The sequence below is a fragment of the Strigops habroptila genome, chromosome 5 (assembly GCF_004027225.2).
Source record: "Strigops habroptila isolate Jane chromosome 5, bStrHab1.2.pri, whole genome shotgun sequence".
Lineage (NCBI taxonomy): Eukaryota > Metazoa > Chordata > Aves > Psittaciformes > Psittacidae > Strigops > Strigops habroptila.
The window spans coordinates 52821460-52843449 of NC_044281.2; the positions used below are offsets into that span (position 1 = coordinate 52821460).

The 21990-nt window shown below is 46.8% G+C and overlaps 1 protein-coding gene across 5 annotated transcripts in view; it reads left to right on the plus strand.

Moving 5' to 3' along the window:
- The window catches only part of HEG1 (heart development protein with EGF like domains 1), a 51711-nt gene that overhangs the window by 17093 nt on the left and 12628 nt on the right, over window positions 1–21990 (plus strand). For 3 of the 5 annotated variants that reach the window (XM_030488312.2, XM_030488315.2, XM_030488316.1), the window contains exons 1-13: window positions 5726–5947; window positions 6464–6772; window positions 7196–7510; window positions 8602–8934; window positions 9852–10160; window positions 10869–11198; window positions 11918–12214; window positions 12734–13066; window positions 14044–15405; window positions 17192–17311; window positions 18923–19017; window positions 20318–20376; window positions 20858–21018. In XM_030488312.2, the coding sequence (XP_030344172.1) occupies window positions 5728–5947; window positions 6464–6772; window positions 7196–7510; window positions 8602–8934; window positions 9852–10160; window positions 10869–11198; window positions 11918–12214; window positions 12734–13066; window positions 14044–15405; window positions 17192–17311; window positions 18923–19017; window positions 20318–20376; window positions 20858–21018 (4243 nt within the window). In that variant the 5' untranslated portion in view covers window positions 5726–5727. Of the gene's footprint in view, window positions 1–2717; window positions 2997–4202; window positions 4425–4800; window positions 5095–5725; window positions 5948–6463; window positions 6773–7195; window positions 7511–8601; window positions 8935–9851; window positions 10161–10868; window positions 11199–11917; window positions 12215–12733; window positions 13067–14043; window positions 15406–17191; window positions 17312–18922; window positions 19018–20317; window positions 20377–20857; window positions 21019–21990 lie in introns of those variants that run through there. The other 2 variants (XM_030488317.2, XM_030488314.2) reach the window with 2 other exon arrangements.

Genomic DNA, 21990 nt, shown 5'->3' on the forward strand with positions numbered 1-21990 from the left:
GGTGCTCAGACTCCCAGGATGAAATGCAATCTGTCCTACCTATATGTATCTTTTTTCTTGCTGAGTTCCCACTGAAGCTATTGCATATGGATAGAGACCACTCCTGAAATTGCCACCTCTGGCATGGCAGGTACAGCAACCCCAAAGGAGACAAGCAAGGCAAGGAGGAGTAGGTGTCTCATGGCTGTTTTTCTGAGGCACAGCTTTCTTACAGAAAATACTTGGAGGCCAAAGACAGGCACGCAAGGCTTAACCTTCAACATCGGAGCTTTTGCGCAGAGTCTGAGTGGTGACTTGAGCTGCTGCTTGTGTATCATCTGCAGCTCTATTTAGAGATACCATGCTTGTGACAGGCACCACATAGCCATCTCTGAGTTGCAAAGTGGGGCAAGTTCCCCTCCCAGAATATATGACTTTTCTCAGTTTCCTGATAGGCTTCCGACCTTTTTCAGGTTCCCTAGCCAGGCTCCCATTCTGCCTACTCAGCAAGTGGAGCAGGCATTGGGCTATTCCAGCCTGGAGATTATGTTTTAGTTACAAGGAAGGTGGGCAAAACTGGGATTTTGCTGTTTCAGATGATGCAGCTGTGATTTGGACTTGTTTTGACTTCTTGTGGGCTTTGAAGAGCACCTGAGGTTGCAGTGCCAGCCAAGCCTCAGGGCTGTAATGTAGGGCAGGGCTGGTTGTTCCTTGTTTTCATGACTGATGTGCAGGGAAATCCTTGTGCAGCCCTGTCTGGTAATGCGGGCTGGAAACCCCAATTCCCCAAGCAAATCTCACTGGAACCACTCACAGCAACTGTTACTAGATGCTCTGCTCCAGGCAGACCCAAGGCTAAAGCCACAGCTGTCGCACTGAGTCCCACTGCTGCTGCCAGTGGTCAGCGTTAATGAGCAAGCCAAGAAGCTGGCTACTGAGTAATGTCTTCAGTCCTTGCGTAGGGCCCTATTTGGGAATGTGTTTCTATTCTAGAAATGCACACAGCCATCTGTGCACTTTTGGGGATCCCATAAAGCATGTAATGCCTGTTGACATCCCTGGGAGAAGTCATTTTTGGGTCCATGAGACACAGCAGATGGTAGAAATGCAGAAGAAACTTGTGCAAAGAGGGGATGAGATTGCTTTGTTAGTCATCGGCACGGTGGGGATGAAGCAGAGGGAGAGGAATAGCTAAACTAAAGGGTAATGCTGGCTTGGCAACCAACATTTATTCCATAAATGTGTTTATTCATTTTCTAATGAAATGAGAAAATGATTCTGGATGATGGGAGAGTTGGGACTTTGGAACAGCCTTTCAGCAGGAGCAAGAGAGCAGACCCAAACACTTTTAGGATGGAACAGGGGCTCTGGCCATGTTTGCTCACAGAAAATGGACCTGCAGATGCACAAAATTCTTCTCTATCTTGTTTCTCATGTTCCGAAATGTCTTAACATCTTAATGTCAAATATGCCAAAATGTCCATCACCTTGGGGTGCTTCAGCACCTGGATGGCTAGTGTAATCCACACCATACATTGATCCCTTCTGTCCTGGTGCCTCATGGTGACTGGATGGGTCATGTCAACCATATTGTTTGCCCTGCAGTTGTTCACCAGCTTCATGCCAGCTCTCTGGAGGTGGTGGGATTTGAGGTCAGGCATCCTGCAAGCACTGGCTGAGCAGAGAGAGGGGAAGAGCTATGGGACCCTCCCCACTCCCATTATGCTTTTGGGATGGGGCATATGGGCTGTGCTGGGCTCCAGCCAGCCATTAGCTTTGGAGACGTACACACTCCTCCCATGGACTCCTGTCATGGTTTAACCCTAGCTGGCAACCAAGTGCCATGCAGCCACTCACTCCTTCCATCCACCCCCGGTGGGATGGGGAGGAGAATTGGAAAAAAAATGTAAAGCCTATGGGTTGAGATAAGAACAGTTTAATATATGAAATAAAGTAAAATATAATAGCAATAAATAATAATAGTAATGAAAAAGAGCAAGCTTGAGAGGGGAATAAACCCTAAGAAAAGTAGAAAAAAAAGCAAGTGATGCACAAATTGCTCACCACCCATTGACTGATACCCAGCCCGAGCCGGGCAACGACCAGTCCCTTCTGGGTGACTCTCCTCAGTTTATGTACTGGGCATGATGTGCTGTGGTATGGAATAGTCCTTTGGCTAGTTTGGGCCAGGTGTCCTGTCTCTGCTCTCTCCTGGCTTCTTGTGCCCCTCTTCACTGGCAGAACATGAGAGACTGAAAAGTCCTTGATCAGGGTAAATGCTACTGAGCAACAACTAAAACCGTGGTGTGTTATCAGCATTGTTCTCCGACTAAAGCCAAAACACAGCACTGCACCAGCTACTGGGAAGAAAGTTAGCTCTATCATCTCAGCTGAAACCAAGACAACTCTACACTGTACCTATCTCCATCAATTATTTGTTTAAGACTCCCTCTTTGCTCCTTTAAAGATTTATTTCTCCTAACATGGGAAAAAGCATGGGGGTGTGAATTGAATTAATCTTGTGCACAAAGGTGGTTTCAGCATTTGTCCCCACAGACCAATCGAATTTCCACTGGTGTGAATACAAAAATAAATTTCATGTCTGTGTTTTGATTATGCAAAATTTTCTCTAATGTAAATGAGATCAGGGCTTGGCCTTGGTGTTACTGCAGCGAGCCGAGCCTGCACATCCAGCATTGATGGTGGGATTTTAACTTTTTTCTTGTTTTTCCTTTCAGTCATTGACAGCAGACATCAGGCAAGAAGAAGTTCGGACACAGAGATAAGGACTTCTGGTGCCCTCATGGACAACGTGGAGCTGGTGACGATGCTGGCTGGGAGCAGGGAGCACGCATCACTGCCTGCCAGGCAAGGTACAGTGCCGGCAGCGAGCAGAGTCATGAGGCGCATTGGTCCCCCCACTAGCAGTGGGGATATCACCCCATTGGGAGCAGGACCCACAGACGGCCCATCTGCTGGGACAGCGACCCACCTGCCTGCCTGCAGCCATCCTCCTGGTAAGTTTTATTGATGCCAGAGTCCCTGTTTGCCATACTCAGCCCATGGTCCAAGCATAGCTGTTGGGTTAGGAAGTATTCCCATCCCCACTGCCAGGAATTCAGATTTCTGGAAGAAATCCAAAATCTGATTTTTTTGAATGTTACAATGAAAGTGATTCTCAGAAGCTGCTGCTGTCATTATTCAACATCCAGCAGCACCCTCAAAAGTCCTGCCCCTCCACGGAGCTTGAAGCCTGCAAGCAGAGTGGAGACTCCAGCACCCCTATGCCTCTTCCCAGGAGGAGCTGAACCCCCATCATGAACCCAACCTAGCTTATAAGTGCCTGAGTTAAAAATACCTGACCAGCTGCACTGTGATTTGTAACTGAGGAGCTCGCATGGAAATCCTGCAAGTGAACACTTACCTTTGGGCTTGTTCATAATCTTCACCACATTGGTGGGACTGCAGTCATGAGTAAACCAATGTACATTTTTAAGCATGCACTAAATCAAAACCTTTTTCCCACACCAGGAGGACAAGGCTGTGCTAATTGCCCTGTTGCCACTTCATTTTTTTTCTTAATACCCCTGGATGAAATACGTCTTGCTGAGATACAAGCATAGAGGTTTTATTTAATTTCATAATTCCTCCTTTTTTTTCCTGCTTAGAGACAAGAGTGTGGAGCTGGCATGCCCAGGCTGCCAGCTGCTGGCTGTTCTGCCATAAACTCCTTACTGCCTTCTGCATTTTTAATAGTTTTATTGGGTTGTTTTTTTTAAATCTGGGTCTCTTTTGCCACACACAAACAGAGACAAATTTTGAAATACCGATATTTTTATTTTTTTGTGACAGAAACCCTCTGTTCCCAGCAGTCCCTGTTGCAGTGTGCTCTGTGTTAAACAGAGGAAACACAGGGGGTGCAGCTGCGACTCTACCTATTGCATATGGTAGGGCTGGGTACCACTGTGGGTGATACTGCTGCCACTGCAGCAGAGACAGATTAACTTGCCCAGGGAACTCATGGAACAGTTTGGGTTGGAAGGGACCGTAAAGATCATCCAGTTCCAACCCCCCTGCCACTAGACCAAGTTGCTCAAAGCCCTGTCCAGCCTGGCCTTGAACACTGCCAGAGATGGGGCAGCCACAGCTTGTCTCGGCAACCTGGTCCAAAGCCTCACCATCCTCACAGTGAAGAACATGACCCTCTCTGTATTGCTTTCCAGCTGCTGGAAGCCATCACCATGCTGCAGGCAACCAGGAGAGAGACAAGAGGGCTCTGGGTTCTGCCAGCACTCCTGCAGCTGCTGAGAGTACAATTTTGGCAGCCGTCAGCACTGATTCAGTTGAGAGGATGCTGGGCGAGTACCATGGGGCCTGGCGTGTGGCAGGGTTTGACAACACGATGACAGCAACGCTGCCTCCATCCACAGAGACTCAGCGCTCAGGTGAGCCATCGCAGTTCAGCCTGGGAACAAGGCAGATGCTTTTCCCTGGAGAAACTGGGCATCAGTTAAGCCTGGCTTCCCTTGCATTGCTAGAGCATTGTGCACTGGATCTGGCCCTCCATCCTCACCATGTGCTCAGGGCAGTTTTCTGGCTTGCTTCATGCATGAGAGTGGAGACGAGGATCTGTGTGGCTTCTCTTAGACTTGAAAATTATGAATTACTTGGTGCAGCTCCCAAACATAAAGTTGCTGTAAGAGAGTACGGCAAGGGGACCACAGGCTGTGGTGGGTAGGAAGAGGACGGCAGTGCAGGATGCTGGGTGGGCCGTTCAGCCTGTCTCTGTGCACTCATTTGCTTTCCCCCATTGTCTTGCAGGCACCAGTGGCCCCTCTCAACCAGCGAGCATCTGGGTGCGCAAGGAGCTGCCTGATAGCCCTCCCGCGGGCACTGCATCCACTTCACCCAGCCCCTCGGGGAGCAGTGGAGGGATGCTGCGGCCCATCCACAGCACTCCCTTCCCTGGCTCTCCAGGACAGCCCCAGTCCTCCCCACAAGCTTCCAGTACCCAGACTGGTGCAAACAATGTCATGCTACACCCCAGGGATGTCATGGGCGACTCCACAAGCCCCTCACTCACAGCATCGCCTGCCACGGACAGCACTTTTGGAGGTGAGCTTTGCTGGCCCACAGGTTTGGTTTATACCTTTAAAAAGCCTTTGTATATCTTTTGCTTTCTTGAAACAGAGAAGATGCTGTATTTTGCATATATTCTTTTTATTATTATTTGGATGGTTAGCTGAAATTTCCTGGTGAAAACAGGAAAAAGCAATAGAAAACATAATTTAGTCCAACATTCACATTAAAAAAAAAAAAAAGGCCTTTGGACCTTATCGTTGTGTTTTCTGCAGGGTGGGCATCTGCAGCTGTGAAATATCTCAGCTGGTTCAGTGCCAGCTGCAGAGCAAAGGTGAGGTCCCAGCCCCACCTGAGCTCTGTGTCCCACCTGAGTGCTGCATGAAGTTGGTAACCCATACTCATGACCATGTCGGGGGAGTTTGCTCTCGGCTAGACAGGATGAGATGCTTGTGTTTCAAAACCCATACAGGACAACAAACCCGAGATCCCTGGTCTTCATGGTTTCCCCTCGCTTGCTTTGCAAGCAACTAATTTCTGGAGGTCTCAAAATCAGAGGCTTTACGCCACTCCACATGAACTTATTGAAAACCTCAGGTGTTGCCAACTCCTTATTCCATGCCTGGGGCTTGCCAGGAGCAAACACATCTCCAGGATTCTCACTCTGACATGTCTCTTCCCTCTGCTACAGCTGCTGGGAGCAGCATCAGGGCTGCAGAAAACCTGAGGTCCAGTATCCAAAGGGTAGCGCCTGGCTCAGCAGCTCAGCCCTTGGCCTTGGTGACCTCTTCGGTGGCCCCAGCACAGGAACGTTTCCCCAGGCCCTCCACAGAGCATGGGTTTGCCCCTTCTCGCCTGGCTTTGGAAAGCACTGCTGTGGGTGAGCTTGGTTAGTCTATGATTTGTTGTTTTACCCTATTTTGTGCTTCCTTAAACATTTTTCCGTGTGTCCTGTTAAGGCCTGGGATGTGAATTGAGCTGCAGGATCATATGGGAATATGGCCATGCTCAGGTTTTCCCCCTTTGCTGTTTGATGCTGTGTTCAAACAATCAAACAGTGATCAAACAGTTCAAGCTACAAAAAGATACTAACAGGGCCTGGACTGATTTCCACCAGGTGGGATTTAAAGGCAAGTCCCTGCAGTCCTTATCCCATGGGGTTTCCTGCTGGCCGAGCTACCCCACCTCTCATGAAGCTGTGCTGTCCTGGCAGTGAGCCCTGGGTTTTGTGCAAGGTCTTCCTGCAGTGAGGGGATTCATGCCTTTCCAAAAGAGCACTTTGTTCACATTGAAAGCTTCCTATGCTTTAATATCCGTATGTGCGCTCTAAGCATCTGGGAAGAAAATGCATCCATCTGTTTATAATTTCATATTTATAAATCCGTTTTCTTTTATTGTACTGTAGCCATTGGAAGCAGCTACCAGCCACCCAATATCTCAGCCATGGAGAGGAGAATTTCAGACTTCCTCACCACCAGCACCTCCATTTCCACAACAGCCACCAAGGGTGGAGGGAGGATGTTAAGGTCTCTGCCAGCCAGCACCAGGCTGGCTGATACAACAGAGATTTCCACCTCTGGTACAGAAATCACCAGCTCTTCAGACCAGAGCCAGACCCCTGGGATGTCTCCAGGAGGCCAGGGTGGTGGTGGCAGAGGTGCCACAGACTCGTCGCTCTCAGGCTCACCATCTGCTTTGGAAAGCCCTTCTCCAGGTGAGTTTTGCTAGCTAGCTGTATAACTCAGAGCATTATTTAAAGACCCTTTAGAAACAAAGTACATCCTTTTTATTTTAAAGAAAAGAGGAATAATATTGTGTTTGGCACATTCTGTACATTTAAAAACATTTCACAGAAATGAAAGTATGGATAAATATTATTCTTGTTGGAAGAGGAGGATAGATTTTCCTTGAAAACTTTCAGTTGAATTTTGCAAGCAATAATTTCAGGAGTTCCTATATAGAGACAATTTTTTCCCTGTCTTAATGATTTCCCAGCATGACATATTTCCGTATTGAATATTCACACATATATTGTCTGCACCTACATCAATGGTCTACATCATAGCAGGATGAAACCTACCCAGCTGTTTTCGTTTATGTGCACATAGTTTTATAGTTCTTTTCTCCTATTTTTTAGCCTTTAACAACAATTACGAACCCAAGAGCATCCCAGCTGCAGAAGAGTCGACACTGCACTTGGACACCCATGGTTCTGACATGCCCAGCATGGCAGCAGGGGTGCCAGGGTACCTCACAAATGGCCACACAGCTGGCATGACAGGGGGATCTGCCAGCTGCACCAACCCCACCAGCTCTTCGGGGGGCACATTCTCCTCCTCAGAGGCCACGACACACCGTCCTAGTGGCTCACAGGAAGCCTCCGATCTCCCAACACCTCACAGGCAGCCTTTGCTCACAAGCTCCTCCTCTGCCTCTGAAAGTACTTTCAGAGGTAAATTTGTTAGTCTGAAAGCTGGCTGCTTTGGGGCTGGGCAAGACTTCATATCCCTGTGTTGTTTTCTCTTAGATATGGCCATCAGTTGTTATTGGATCCATGGATATTTTTATTACTGGCTGCATTGGGCTGACAGCGGGGCTGGTGGGAAGGGTGGGAGTGCATCTCAGCTTTTGGGTGAAAAAGTGAAAAACATCAATGTCGTCATTGCTCATGCAACTCCTGTGCTGGGAAAAGCAGCCATCGGTCAGAAATATGTACATACACTTTCTCCCTGCCAAGAGACACTTTTGCTGGGGACTTGCAGCCATCGCCTGGCGCTGCATTTGCCATGCTGGTCTGTGTGAGAGGCAGCGTTCTGAGAGTCCCCACAGCCACAACAGTGCTGACTTGCCCCATGCCCTTGGTGTGGTCCCAAGTGAACTCTCCCCCACCATTCACCATTAATTCATAATTCAGCCCATCACTCTGTGAGTTGTAATGCTGCTCCTGCTCCTCGTGAGCTGATGAAATACCGACATCCCAAGCACTGCAGTTTGGGAGAGCCCTGGGCAGCATGCCTGCTAAACATGGGGTAAATCAGGCTGTGTCGAACACCGGGCTGCGGCATGGGAGTGTTCCTGAGTATCTTGTGGGTGAGGCTGTGTCCTATCCTGCATGGACTCGGGTGCCCAGTGCTGCGGGGCGCTCAGCGCCACATCTGTGCTGTCAGCCCAGCACTGAGATGGCAGCTTGGGTTTCTGAACTGCCACTAGAAAACCTAAACCAGGCCTGTTTTACCTCATCCTTTAGATTTGGCTTAAAATTTTAAACAGTCTCAAAGGCAGTTTAAATGCATAAACTGGGCATTGTGCACAGCCTGCACTTCAAAAACCTGGTTTTAAGTTGAGATTTTCATGGCTTTTTTTTTAAGCCACAGGTGCTTGAATGTAAGGGGTTCACCTCTTCCCAGAGCTGCGCCTTTTCCAGCTTGAGAACTTGGTCATTTCAATTTCTCAACGAACAGTATAGAAATGTGTGCTGTACAAACAATCCCTCAGATGTCTAGTTCTAGATGCGTAAATCAAACTGGTTTTATTGTATCTTAGGTGTCAGAAGCAGCCACCAACCAGTTGACAGCTCAACGACAGACAAAAACCCCCGTGCTTCCTCTCCCACCAGCACTTTCATTTCAGCCATGGCCACAGGCAGCAGTGGGAGGCCCCCAAGGTCTGCCACCAGCACTAGCCGGTGGGCAGCAGAAGTCTCCATGCCCAGTAGCGGCATGTACAAGACCTTTGGCACGATCCGATCCCTGTCCACGTCTTCTGTGAAAGAGACCTATGGAGTTCGTGGGTCCAGAGAAATCACGGATTTCACCGAGCGGGTGACAGACTCTTTGCTAACACACTCTCGCTCTCCTTCGGAAGGTCTTTCCCCAGGTGAGGTCAAGTTAGAAGTGAAATACCATTTTTTGTAAATAAAAGGAGGACTGGTACTGTATCTCACACTTACCTGACTTTTTTGCTGTGCAGAATATGTTGTTTGGAAGGATACAGTGTGATTTTGTGTCTGAAACATTTCAGCTCTTGCTTGACCAAATAATGTCGTTTGGGTTTTTTACAGAAAGGGCACATGTGTGGAAAGTTTCATTATGCCAAGAAAAATAATTAACTTGCAAATCACCATTCTTTTTTTCCTATCTTCATTTGCTATCTCCATTTAATAGGCAAAGGAACTAAGGATTAGATCAAGGACTAGATCATGTCCCTGTAGTTCCAGGGACAGACCTCAGTGCCTGCCTTCTGTCCTACCCCTTGGACCATGCTGCTTCACAGAAATTGCACCAGCTCAATAAATTTAAGGCAACTTTGAATGTGGTCTCTGAGGTCCTTCATGCCGCTGTTCAGCCGAAGATGCTGCTGGGGTGCTAAAGGGGTCTGATCGCCCAATCCCATTTCTTTAGAGTCCTTCTTGAAGACTCTCACACTGCTCAGTGTAGTGCCTTGTCTGAATCAATTTCCAGGTTTTTCTGCATTGTTATAGTATGTTTGTTCTAGCAGCATGGAGTGCACTCAGGCACATAATCGTGAAATCAAGTGCACAGTGTTAATAGTTCAACAGTTTTTATACAATAGCAGTTTTCTCAGCATCAAACCATGATTTTAGAAGACAAATTTCTGTAGGAAGGATTAATGTCTTTGGAAATTTCCTATTTTCTCTTGATGATTCTCTGGTTTTCATATTTACTACTTGAGCATGTACTTGCTGCCTCTGGGTGTTACTGGAAGAAAGCTCATCTGTTTATTTATAGTTTCATATGTGTAAAAATTTAAATTATTTCTTTATCACCTCTTAGCTACTGGAAGCAGCCATGTATCATTCAGCATCCTGTCAACAGACAGAAGAACCGATTTCCCTACAACCAGTACCACTGTTTCCACAATAGCTGCCAAGGGTGGAGGGAGGACGTTAAGGTCTCTGCCAGCCAGCACCAGGCTGGCCCGAACAACAGAGATTTCCACGACTGATACCAGAACCATCAGCTCTCCAGACCATACTCAGCCCTCTTTGGGAGCCCAGGGCGGTGGTGGCAGAAGTGCCACTGTGTCATCCACGGACCTGTTTCTTGCAGGCTCATCATCTGCTTCCAAAAGCACTTCCCCAGGTGAGCTCTGACCATCCCCATGGGGCTGCTTGCTATAGACCTCTAACGGCTGCTCTGAATGGAGGAGTGAAGGCATGCTAGAAAGTGCTGGACAATGGTGTTGGGCATTATGGAAGAAAATTTCAACTTCCAGAGAAAAATGCATTAGCTGTTTTTTGCATTTAGTCACCAGAAAAAAAACCCAGCCTTACTGCAAGAGCAATCTGGCCTCAAGATTTGGTGTGCTTTCCGAGACAGCACGATTTCAAGACTGCCCCATTGGCTATGTTTATACAAGCAGGAGGTAACACTAGCCACTCTAGACTCCCACCCTGGGGTGCAAATACAGTATTTACTGATCCCATACAAGCCTGCCGTGCTTTGTTCCGAGTACCAGGGAGTTCGGTGCCGCTGTAACTGCACACCGCTCACCGCAGTGGCAGCGCAGGTGTGCTGTTCCCACAGCTGGACTGCGGTGCTAGAGCAGCACTGGAGGGAAGCAAAGCCAATAGAGCTCCTGCAGCTTGTTCCTTTTCAAGGTGTTCTCCTGTAAGCAGCACTTCCTTGCACAGGAAAGGATTATGTCTTCACAGTTAGTGTTTTCTCCAGGTTTGGATCTTCTGTCACATTATATCTGTGCCATCGGCCTAAGGGTGGTGATGGAAGAGAGCACACCCACCTGTTTATAGCTTAGGGTCTTTAAATCTATTTTGCTTTGCTCTTTCTCAGCTGAAGGGACCTCGGCAATGGGAGGACGCCTGCCTGATGCTTCTCTCACCAGTATGCCCAGCTCAGTGATAACTACCAGGGGTGGGGAGAGGAGCACAGCGCCTGTGTCAGGCACCCATGCAACATCCAGCACGAGAGAGAGCTCTGCTTCCTCTCCGCCCCACACCAGCTCCTTCGATGTGGTTCTTCTACCATCCTCATCAGCAACAGAGCCTGGGAGGCAGAGCAGTGTTTCACAGAGTGGTGCTGGACTTGCTGAGCTTGCAACAAAGCCACTGCCTGCATTTTCTTCCAGCATTTCAGTGCCATTGTCTCCACCGAGTGCTTCAGGTGGGTCTTGTGGTTTCCAGGTTTGCTGTGGAGGACATCCCTGCTCCTTGCTACCCTCCTGAGCTCCTGAGTCATCTAGCTTTCAACTAGATTTGCCTTTTTAGTAAGGCTGGTTTATAGTGAAGAGTGCCTGAGCATTACATAGCTGGTGAGCTATTTGCCTCATGGCACTTGGGGCAGAGCTTCTTGTGTTGGGAACTAGACAACCAGGCGACTCTTCTGGGCCATATATGAAGGCTGCCATGTAGCCTTGACCTCAGCCCTCAAACCAGGTAAGCCTGGCATGAGGTGTGGCAAGGGATTGGTGGACCTTTTGCCATACCTCATATCCCAGTTATCCTGTGTTTCAGCCTCCGCTTTGCTGCCAGGGTCCCACCAGAGCAGGTTTGAAAGCTACTGGTCTGCCCAAGGGAGTTTTCTGCAGGACCTTCAAGACTAGTTCCTACGTTCCTACATTCCTGCCACCACTATCCTTCAGAAACACCATGCACTCCAATCTGTTTCATTTTTCTGGTGTGGAAATGCCAGAAAAGTAAAAGGGGAAAGTACAGACTGCCTGAGAACCCCACTTAGCAAATAAGTCATGTTGGTCACCAAGTGACACCTCCACTGTGGGGATTGACATATTCAGGTTTTAGTCCCGGTAGAGGCCTCAAAAGTATTATTAATATGCAAAATAAATATTGTTATATAAATCTATGCGCATATCTGATTTGCAGTTCCAGGGGGAGGAAGAAGAGTTTCTGGTGCTCCTACTGAGACCATGTATGTCTCGCCCACACTCCCCAGCCACAAGAAGGGGACATCTCAGGCTGTAGCTGACCGTGGCATGTGGAGCACAGCAGCAGAAAGCCCCACGTCTCACTCAGACATGGCCAGAGAGCCCCATACTAGCCTCCTCCCATCTTCCACAACATGGCCTGGAGCAGGACACTTCTTGTCCAGCCAAGCAGGGTATCCAGAGCCCAAGGTCACCCTTTCATCCACCTACTTCTCAGCCACCCATGTACCTTCAGGTGAGTTTTCTTGAACTCTGGGATGGAGCTTGAAGTAGAAAAAAAATACTGCCTCTCCTTTCCCCTCTTCCATGGGGTTGATATGACCACCAACACATCAGACCTGTTGTGGGTATCGCGATTACGATTTATAAGCGGTGGTGATTCTGCTCCTTGGTACTGTATATCTGCAGCTGTTGATGCTTAACAAAAAAATCGCAGGAATGAGGTGTGTAACTTCCTGCTGTAGGACACATCTACTACCTGCCTGGGTTGTGGTGATAATTATGAATAACATAAATATGCCATTATGACTCTAATGGTACTGATTATCCCTCTCACTTTCTTTAGAGTAAGCTTTTGTATTAAATCCACATTTAGGGTGATATATATGTGAGATCTTCTTAATCTGTATTTAATCTTTGTTTATCTGTGCAATTTTATTAGTCTGCATTTCTAAGCAGAATTATTATAGAACTCACAAATGCTATCTACTCTGAGATGATAAAATCAGATGCCTGCTTTTTGATCTTATTCCAGCTGTGGGCAGCAGCCATCACTCCCTAAGCAGCTCGAGTGCCGAGGAAAGGATGTCCAGCCCCATCACTGATCCCGTGTACAGTTCATCCAGGTCTGCTGGGGGTGGAGAGAGGACGCTGCACTCGGTGACGGATGGTGTGCTGGCTGGCAGCACGGAGAGTTCTGCTTCCTATGCTGAAACTGACAGCTCTCCAGCGCCGGCTCAGCCGGTGTCAGTGGAGCAGAGTGGGGCAGTCAATGCCTCCACCAGCAGCAGGGGCTTTGCGACGGAGGCACTCTTCACACGTTCTTCCAAGACACCCACTTACTCTTCTGTCCAAAACGATCTCACAAGTAAGTTAGTGTCTCCCAACATACATTTGGGGTGGGGAGAAGTTCACATTGGCCTGCATTTATCTATGTTGTATGCAAAATTTTCATTCATTAGTACGTGCAGCGCCACCCGAGGGTTCACTCGGGAAAGTTTTCATCAAAGGACTCAAAACCAGACCTCTCTAGCTGGGAATCGTTCTGGAAGTGAAGCCATGAACCAGAGCTGGGAAACTCTCCTGTTTTGGTGTCCTCATTATTTTTTTGCATCCTAACTGGTGTCTATTGGGTGATAATTTCAAGTGTTTCATGATGACCTAAGTGAATTATAGAATTAAACCGAGTTTTCAATACCCCGTTTTTTACTTTTAGAGATTGCTGAACTTAGCTGTACATCCTGAAATTGACTGCACCTTTTATAGTAGATAATATGACTTTTTTGCAGATTGATGTGGTAATCATTTAGGATTTCCTGACTGCAAAGTTTTCAATCAGTGAGTTCATGATAAGCTGCAAAGTAACATAATGTGATAAATTAATCCTGCAGAGGCATGAAGATCACTGTGTCTAAAAACAAGTCAACGGAAGAAGATGGATATTCTTTAGTTGGGAATTGAGGATAAGAAGGAGAGGATATGAGTTTCATAAAATACAAGTGATAAAGAGAACAGATAGGTTTTCCTGCTTAGCTTGCCACAAAATATCATGGAATGATAAGTGCTCAATCACATTAGAAAAGCAGTACTGGAAGGACAGTGTTTTAGAAACCTATGTATTTCACAGGAGCCTCGTGTCTGTCTGAGTTCACCATTTTAGAATCAATTAAGTGCAAAAGAGTCTTAATTTAATACCAGTGTTTGGATGGTGCTCTAAATTTTTGAAGAGCATGGTCCAGTTCACAGACAAGAACATTTTATGTATTTAGCAAATTATTTTAATATGACATCAAAATACTTTCATATTACTCCATCTTTCTAATATATTTTGTTCTTTTACTCCAGGCTTTTCAAGCAGCCATCAGCCAGTCAGTAGCATTGATGCTGAGAAAAGGACCTCGGTTTCTCATACAGACGGCACATATATTTCAACCACATATACCAGAGGAGGAGAAAGGACGCTCCTGTCTATCTCGAATAGCAGCACCTCTGCTGACTCCTCAGAAAGTTCCACCTTTTTTTCTGAAATTTCTAACCCTTCTGATTCATCAAAATCTTCTGTGGCACAGGACAGGAGGAGCAATGTATCCAGTGATGACAGTTTTGTTGAACCATCTACAGAGCCATTGCTGGTACACTCTTCCAGACAGTTGACTTCTGCTTCTGCAGGCAGCGTACAACATACAACTCTCTTCAACACTGACTCTGGGTTGTTGACCACTGGCAGGTCATCTCTATCTTCATCATTTCCAGCCTCTTCCTCACTGTCATCTCTGCGTCACTCGCTGTCATCAACACCAGCACCAAATTATCTGTTTACATCATCAGAGTCATCTGAGCCACTGTTGTCCTCTGTGATGGCATCTTCACCCCCTCTGCAGGCTTTGTCATCCTCCTTGCCCACTTCCTCATTGCTTTCCCCATCTTATTCATTAGCATCTTTATTGCCTCTGTTTTCGTCACCATCATCGGTCTCACAGTCCAACGACAGCAATCAAGCAAGCACCTCTGTAGCTACGACTGTGGTCAGGCGGATGCCCTCCACAGCTGCCGTGGCTGGGAGCTCACACAGAGAGACCAACAAGCACAATGTCACGCACCAGCCCCAAGACAGCACCACCTTCACCTCCCTCGGGTCTCTTCTCCCTACAGCCCCTACGGAGCAGCTTGGTGGACACATCGTGTCTGTTTCTGCTCCCGCGACAGTAACAGAGACCACCTCGCCCAGAGTCACCACTGCCCAGGGGGGCAGCTTTGGGAAGGCAACGCTGCTGCTCACCACAGCCAGCGATGCCCCACAGCCTGGGCCCACAGATGCACCCCATACTCCCTCACCAAGTGACACAAACCACAGCATCATCATCCCTGCGGTCATACTGACCACGGTGAAACCTCCTGTGCTGACAACACCGGCCAGTCGCTCACCAACCCCAGGTGATGCTAGCACTATGAAAGACCACAGAGCTCAAACACCTGCTGCCACTAAGCACATCTATACCACCAGTGAAAGCACAGAAGCGGTGGATCCCACCACTGCTAGGCCTGGTAAAGTCACCGAAGAAAACATCCCTGTTACGAGTCCTTCTGAAGCCTCTCCAACCAGCAAGACCACTGTGAACATTGCAACTACTTTGGCTGCTACCAAACCAACCACTGTTCATCCATCAGATAGCACGGCCAGGCCGAGGATGTCATCTCCGGCAACAGGTAATGTGCCTAGCAGTGCTCATCAGTGATGGGGACATGAGGAACAAGGGGGACAGGAACACCTCGTTCCCACTTTAAGGGTCTCCAAAGAGTTATGTATGTATGTATGACAAGTCTGTTGTCAGCAGGGTTTGAGAATAAGAACTCAGCCTCCATGCTGGTATTTTTAAGCTAAGGGTTTAGCAATCAAGCTGAACTTCTGGAAGAGGGTGAGCATTCTGGTGAACATTTCTGTTAGAAACGGTAAGCTGAAATTTGAGAATTTTAAGAAAATAAAGCTGCCTGGCCTTCTAGGTAAGCGTAGGATGCGTTTTATATGTGTTGATCAGTCGACAATGTTGCTCAATATCAATCAATATTTATTTTATTCATGAGACAAAGCAGTTGTCCAGCACCTGGTATTTGTGTTGGAACTTCTGTTATTACGGTCTAAGGTCTTTTTGTTCCCACCTCACTAAATCATGTCCTACTCACCGGCCTGTTGCTTCTCCTGGTAGGTTACATCTTGCTGAGTGTATTATTACAGTCATTTATAACTGCTGCCGGGTTCCTTATCTTCTTAAGTAAATACATTCACCAAAGTTTTATATGAGTGGAAATCAATTGTGTGTCTGAAGTTCAGGAGCCTGGCCCTTATGCCACTGTAGGATATTGTGTGTGCTAATTGCATTAATCTCAGTGAAATACTGGCAATGGTATATATTCCATCCAATAATGAAGTATTTGAAGGTTACTTCTGAGACTAATTGGTTTTAATTATAGCTATGGCTCCATGCAAAAAAAAAAAAAAAAAAGAAAATCGTTGTAGGGGAATGGATTTTTTTATAAAAAGATTAAAGTAGCATATCCTTTTTACCAAGTGATTCACACTTCAGCCAAGTTACTCTTTTCTGTAAATACTGAGGTTTGCCACTTAGCAGAATGCAAAAGAGCCTTCTGCTGCATTGGACATAGTGCTTTGTATGTGGGCACTCACCATCATGAGAGAAAAATGGCACTGGTCTCCACAGTACAAAGCACAAACTGCAGAATGGCAAAGTGAAAGTCAATGTTTTAAAATATGTTTTTTCAAAGGGAAGTATTGGTTGTCTTCTCCAGATTTGCAGTTTAAGTTGGTTAATCTATGAAGCATCTAAGACTATAATCATTAATCTCCTGATACTCCATATTTCTCAGTTGGTGTCTGCTTCCCACGAAGGAAGTGCATTATGAGTGATGGCACAGGCAGGTATCCCTGCTGTGGCCACCCCAGCCTGGCATGGAGGAAGCTGCAGCCCTGGTAAAGATGGTGACAGCAGCTAGGGCTGCTTCCACCATTACTGGGTAACCTACAGACTGCATCAGTGTTCAAGCACTAGCTTTGGATCATGGAAACATGGCTTAGATGAAAAGGGCAGGACTTTGGTAAAGGAGTCCATGGTCCAAAGTCTATCTCTGACTGTCTTTTCATCCATAACTGTAGGATTGTTTGTCTTTGGAAAGTACCCTGAGATCTGCAGATGAGCAGTGCTGTAGGCAAGCTGGGTGTTCATATTAACATGGATCAACACTGGATCCCAAGGGCTTTTGAATGAATATTCAAGAGAAAGTGGTTTGTTTTTATTCTTTCAGCTCCAACAGAATAAGTAAGCTCCATCAGGATAAATAGTAAGAGCAAATGATGCAATGAAGCATCTGATAATGCTAAGGGGGTCACAGAAGAGGAACCAACTTGATCTTTTTTAGCCCAACAGTTGATTTTTGTGATTCTGTAACTATAACCTGGTTTTTTTTTCTGCTTTTGTAGATGCGGATAAATGTCTTTCCAACCCTTGTCCTGCACTGGCCACCTGCAACAACACCCATGGCTCCTATATCTGTCAGTGTCCTCTTGGCTACGAGCTGGAAAAAGGAAAGTGCAATTTAGGTAAGAAAACAGAAGTGAAAAACCAGGGATGAAAAAGATGGAAATAATTATCTGTAATCTTCTAAAATAAATTAACCGATGCTCATACTAGTTCAGGAGCTTAATGTTCCACCCAGCCACCAATTTTAACAAGAGCCTTTTACTGTTTATGCAAGTGCAGTGTCTAATGGCTGTTGTGTTGGGCTGCCCCAGGGAGCAGGCACAGTGATGGCTAAGGGTTTCTTAAAAACAGCAACAGAGTGGTGGGCTCAGGCTTGTTACTAAGGACAGATGTGCCCCTTTTGTTCCTCATGTGTTTTACAACCCCCAGAAAGCGTTCAGCAGTTTATCACAGCTCCCAGCCCTGAAAACCCTGGCGATGGCACTTGGCTTGAGAGAAGTGAGTTGAGCTATTGTGTAATCTGGCTTCAGTGGGATCAGCCATGTGCGGAAAGTTAAGAAGCCGTGAAAAGTCTTTGTGAGATCAAGGTCTTGTTTCATACCTTTAGCATTTTTCATGCAGCACAGTTATTAGTTGGAACTCAGCTTCTGACTCCCTCTTTTCTATTAGAGGACTCTCAGTCTCAAAGATTTACAATGTCCCAGTGTAAAGGGGAATTTGTTTTGCTAGAGTTTCTTCTGACCCTTAATCAGAAAGGATTAGAGGAATGGAAATTTTGCTAAGGAAACATGGGTGAGGTGTCCCTTAAGGGTGTTTGGAAACATTTCTTTGAGCTGGAATGTGTCAGCTTCTAATTTAGAGAGTTGTTTTGATTATGCCTTGAACTAGGATATGGGCAGATTATGTAAATACTGTGAAGGTGATTCTCATCTCTTTTTTACCCAGGGTTGTTACATTATAGCTGTCTGATATAAAATTTGTGCTGAAGATAGGCTCTGCGTATGGGAAAAAATGGGAAAGAATTGGAGCCTTTATAATGTTATCTGCAATTGTATTCTGTTTTTCTGAGCTCTGAGTTCTCATTTCCACTGAGTATCTCATGACACTTGATACAAGATTTAGGGGTATTATCTCTCCAAGTCTGGACAACTCGGATTATTGCATTCTGCTGCCATGAATCAAATATCAATCTAAGCATGGAAAAATGCATCTTTTGGACCTCTTTTCAAATGTCATTGCTCATTCTGCCCAACAATTTGAAAAATGAAAATGTCCTTTCTCCAGTGCTTTATTTTGACTTGCTGATTTGCTTTCTTTCCATTGCAGGGAGGGGTAAGATATTTGACACGTTTACCCAAAATTGTTATAAATAGCTTTGGTACCTGAAACTGTCTTGTTGCTAAATTTACCCAGTTCTCTCTGTGTTCAGGGGTCCTTTTAAATTAGTCAGTGTTTCTATATGAAACGTAGGAATGCTGCAGTGAAATGCTGGCTGAACGGCACTGAGGAATGGAATTTGACTGGGGATGTGGGAACACTGCAGTAACCCTTGGGAAAAATCCCAAGGCTGGGAATTTGCTTTATTGGGGCAGTGACTGTAAGCCATGAGTTTTCTGTCCACTGTATGAAGGGGTTTTCCATGCAGTCGGTCATGTAAAGTGTATGACACCACAGCTACACATGGTATGGAGATGTGTGTTCTGACTAACTTGACTTATTCTCCTTTTTAGTAAGAATATTTATCGGCCAGGTCCCCCTGAAACTTAATATTACCCATGGGAAGTATGCAGAGCTCCGCCACGTCGAGGGTGAGATCCTGGCGATGGTGAGTGTCATTGCCAGGACTTTGGCAATGCTGATGGGACAGATGCCCTTCTCTCCTCTTACAGTTGTCATGGAAAGCCATGAGACTCTGTAGCATTAAAAAGCAACCTCTTTAATCATTAAACCATCCTGATCTGGTGCTAGTAGGACTGGCGAGATGCAGGCTTTTAAACCCCATCACGCTTCTCTCCCCTGCTCTGTCCTGGCTGTCAAGACAGCAGCAGAGAGATCTGACTCCTATGGGGCTTAAGACAACATATCTGCCCAGAAAATCCTGAAGCCTTTTTTGTGAAGTGGTGTGGCTGAGTGCATGCTTCTGTACCCTACATCCTCTCCTAGTACCTGCTGGCTGCATTGCCTTTTCCAGACCTTGAAATGGCACTACTGCTCCTCCAAGGTCAAACATTTAAACAGTAACTCTGGGCTTTACTGTTCATCAGTATATCACACAGGTAGTGGGGCAGGTTGGACTGCAGCTGGGGCCACCTTGCTTTTAGCCAAACCCCATGGGATGAAGCTCAGCAGCAGCACCCACCCAAATATACCTTCCTCTTTGTGGAGTTCCCAGCCATGCTATCACAACCATGTGGCCTTCAGTTAAGAGCAAGCGGTGGGTGAGCTGTTGATTCCCCATATGCTGTGCCACCAGTTGCTCCAAAAAGAACCCTGGGCTGGGGATAGGTACATCTCTGTGCATTTTTTAGCCAGATCATTGAGTGCATGAGTTTGTCCTGTTAGCAGTTGCTGGGTTGGCTGCAATTCATCCCAACTCTTTTTGGAGTAGGTGATTTGGAGATCTCATCAAAGGAAGGGGGAGATGGGATGAGTTGCCTTGATGCTTCCTGCCCAGCTTGTGCTGGGGAGTGAAAACAAAGGGCCACATGGATCCAGGGGGAGGGAGGCTTCTTGGAAGATGTGCAGTCTCTGAGGGTGCCGCCTGGAGCTTGGCCTCACACAGGGCTTTCTCCCCACTAGCTTTTGGCTCATCCTTAGCCTTTGTGGTCATTGCATAGTGGGGCCCAGGCAGATGCTCATGTCAAAATCCCCAAGCCTTTGTTCCTGTCCAAGGCTGCATAATGGTGACTTCAGCCATCCCTTGCTGGTAATAGGATGGTGTATTTTTCTGATTGAGCAGATGAACTACTGGGATGCTCAGAGCTCCCTTGTCCTCAGCAGGCAGCTGTGGTGAATGCAGGGGATGGTGTTGGCGACCCAGAAGGACTATCCTGTGCTGCATCCCAGTGGGCTGAATCCCTCCTCACCCCCATGGCCACTAACAGCTGCTCTATCCTTCCTTGCAGCTTGATGCATCACTGTCCGGCTTACCAGGGTACCACCACTCCACAGTTAAGGCAACCAGGTAAGGCTAAGGCTACTGGGGGCAGAATGAGAAACTCAAGCATTCAGGATGTTCGACTTGAGATCCACATTCTCCATTTTGAGTCAGTGCTGGGCTTGATGCAATCTGGCCTGGCAGTAGTCAGGGCATGGGGAATGCCTGATCACCTCGCCTGGCTCTCCCAGTACCCCCTCCTGGCCTGATGGGCCTGTGAGCTGCCTGGGAGGGATTTATGGCTGATTTCAAAATGAGCTGCCAGCACCCCTTCCAGCCCCAAATTTACCTCTCTGTATTTAAGTTTGTCCTGTTTCTAAAGTCTGTTACAACGCAGTATGTATGCAATATGTATTTCAGTATGTATGCAGTATTGTGTCTGTGATAAGCATCGCTGGCTTATGCTTATGTATAATATGCATTAATAAGAGTCCTATGTATAAGATGCTAACAATAACATCAGACTGACCTGTGGTACTCAGGGCTGTTTTGTTTTGTTTTCTGTCAGGGAGACAAATTTTGTGCATGTTTCAGTGCAATCCACGTTCTCTTTAGCATCCAACGTGACTCTTTACGACGTTGTCAGCAGCGTGAAAAGCTACATTCGAGCTTGCAAATCCCCTACTGAAGCCTGCCAGTTCATCTCCAGCCTGAAACCGCTCCACAGAGGTAAATAGCATCTAGAGGGACTGTGGTGGGAGGGGAAAGGTATGTTTTATTTGGCTTGTTCTATAATGAAGAGAAAGATTTTGGCATTTGAAAAACCCTTCTGAATCTTTTTTATCTTATTTAAATGGGAGTCATCTTAAGAGCCTCTCGGTATTAAAAGGATGCAGATATCGAGCCTTATCTTTGCCACATGTGTGAGAAATCTGCTTCTCTGTGAAAACATCACACAGCACAGGATTAGAGGCATTGTAGGGCAGCCTTTCATCTCCGGGATGTGACACTGGCCCCTGGCCAGATTAAAAAACCGTAAGTCTTAATTCCACCCGTGCAGCTGGGAGCCAGGGAAACAGTGTGAAAGCCAAGAGACAAACCGTCCCAGTGAAGTTGATTAGAACCACTGGAGGCTATGTGGGGAGCTTCGCTCTTCTGCCTGTCCGATTTCAGTGATGCAGGGTCTAAAGCTGGCTCACAATTAAGAGCTTTTGATTTCTGTTACCAAATCCTCTACCTGCCAAAGGGGTATGTGGATGCATCACAGAGAACTGGAGAAACACATCAGTGTTGTCAGAAACAGTGTGGCCAGCAGGCCTAGAGAAGTCATAATACCCCTGTACTCAGGACTGGTGAGGCCGCATCTCGAATACTGTGTTCAGTTCTGGGCCCCTCACTACAGGAGAGATACTGAGTTGCTGGAGCAGGTCCAGAGAAGGGAAACAAATCTGGTGAAGGATCTGGAGCACAAGTCTTATGAGGAATGGCTGAGGGAACTGGGGTTGTTTAGACTGGAGAAGAGAAGGCTCAGGGGGGACCTTATCACTCTCCACAACTACCTGAAAGGAAGATGGAGACAGGAGGTGGCTGGTCTTCTCCCAAGTAACAAGATGAAACAACCTCAAACTCCTCCAGGGGAGGTTTAGATTGGATATTAGGAAAAATTTCTTTACCAAAAGAGTAGTCAGGCATTGGAACAGG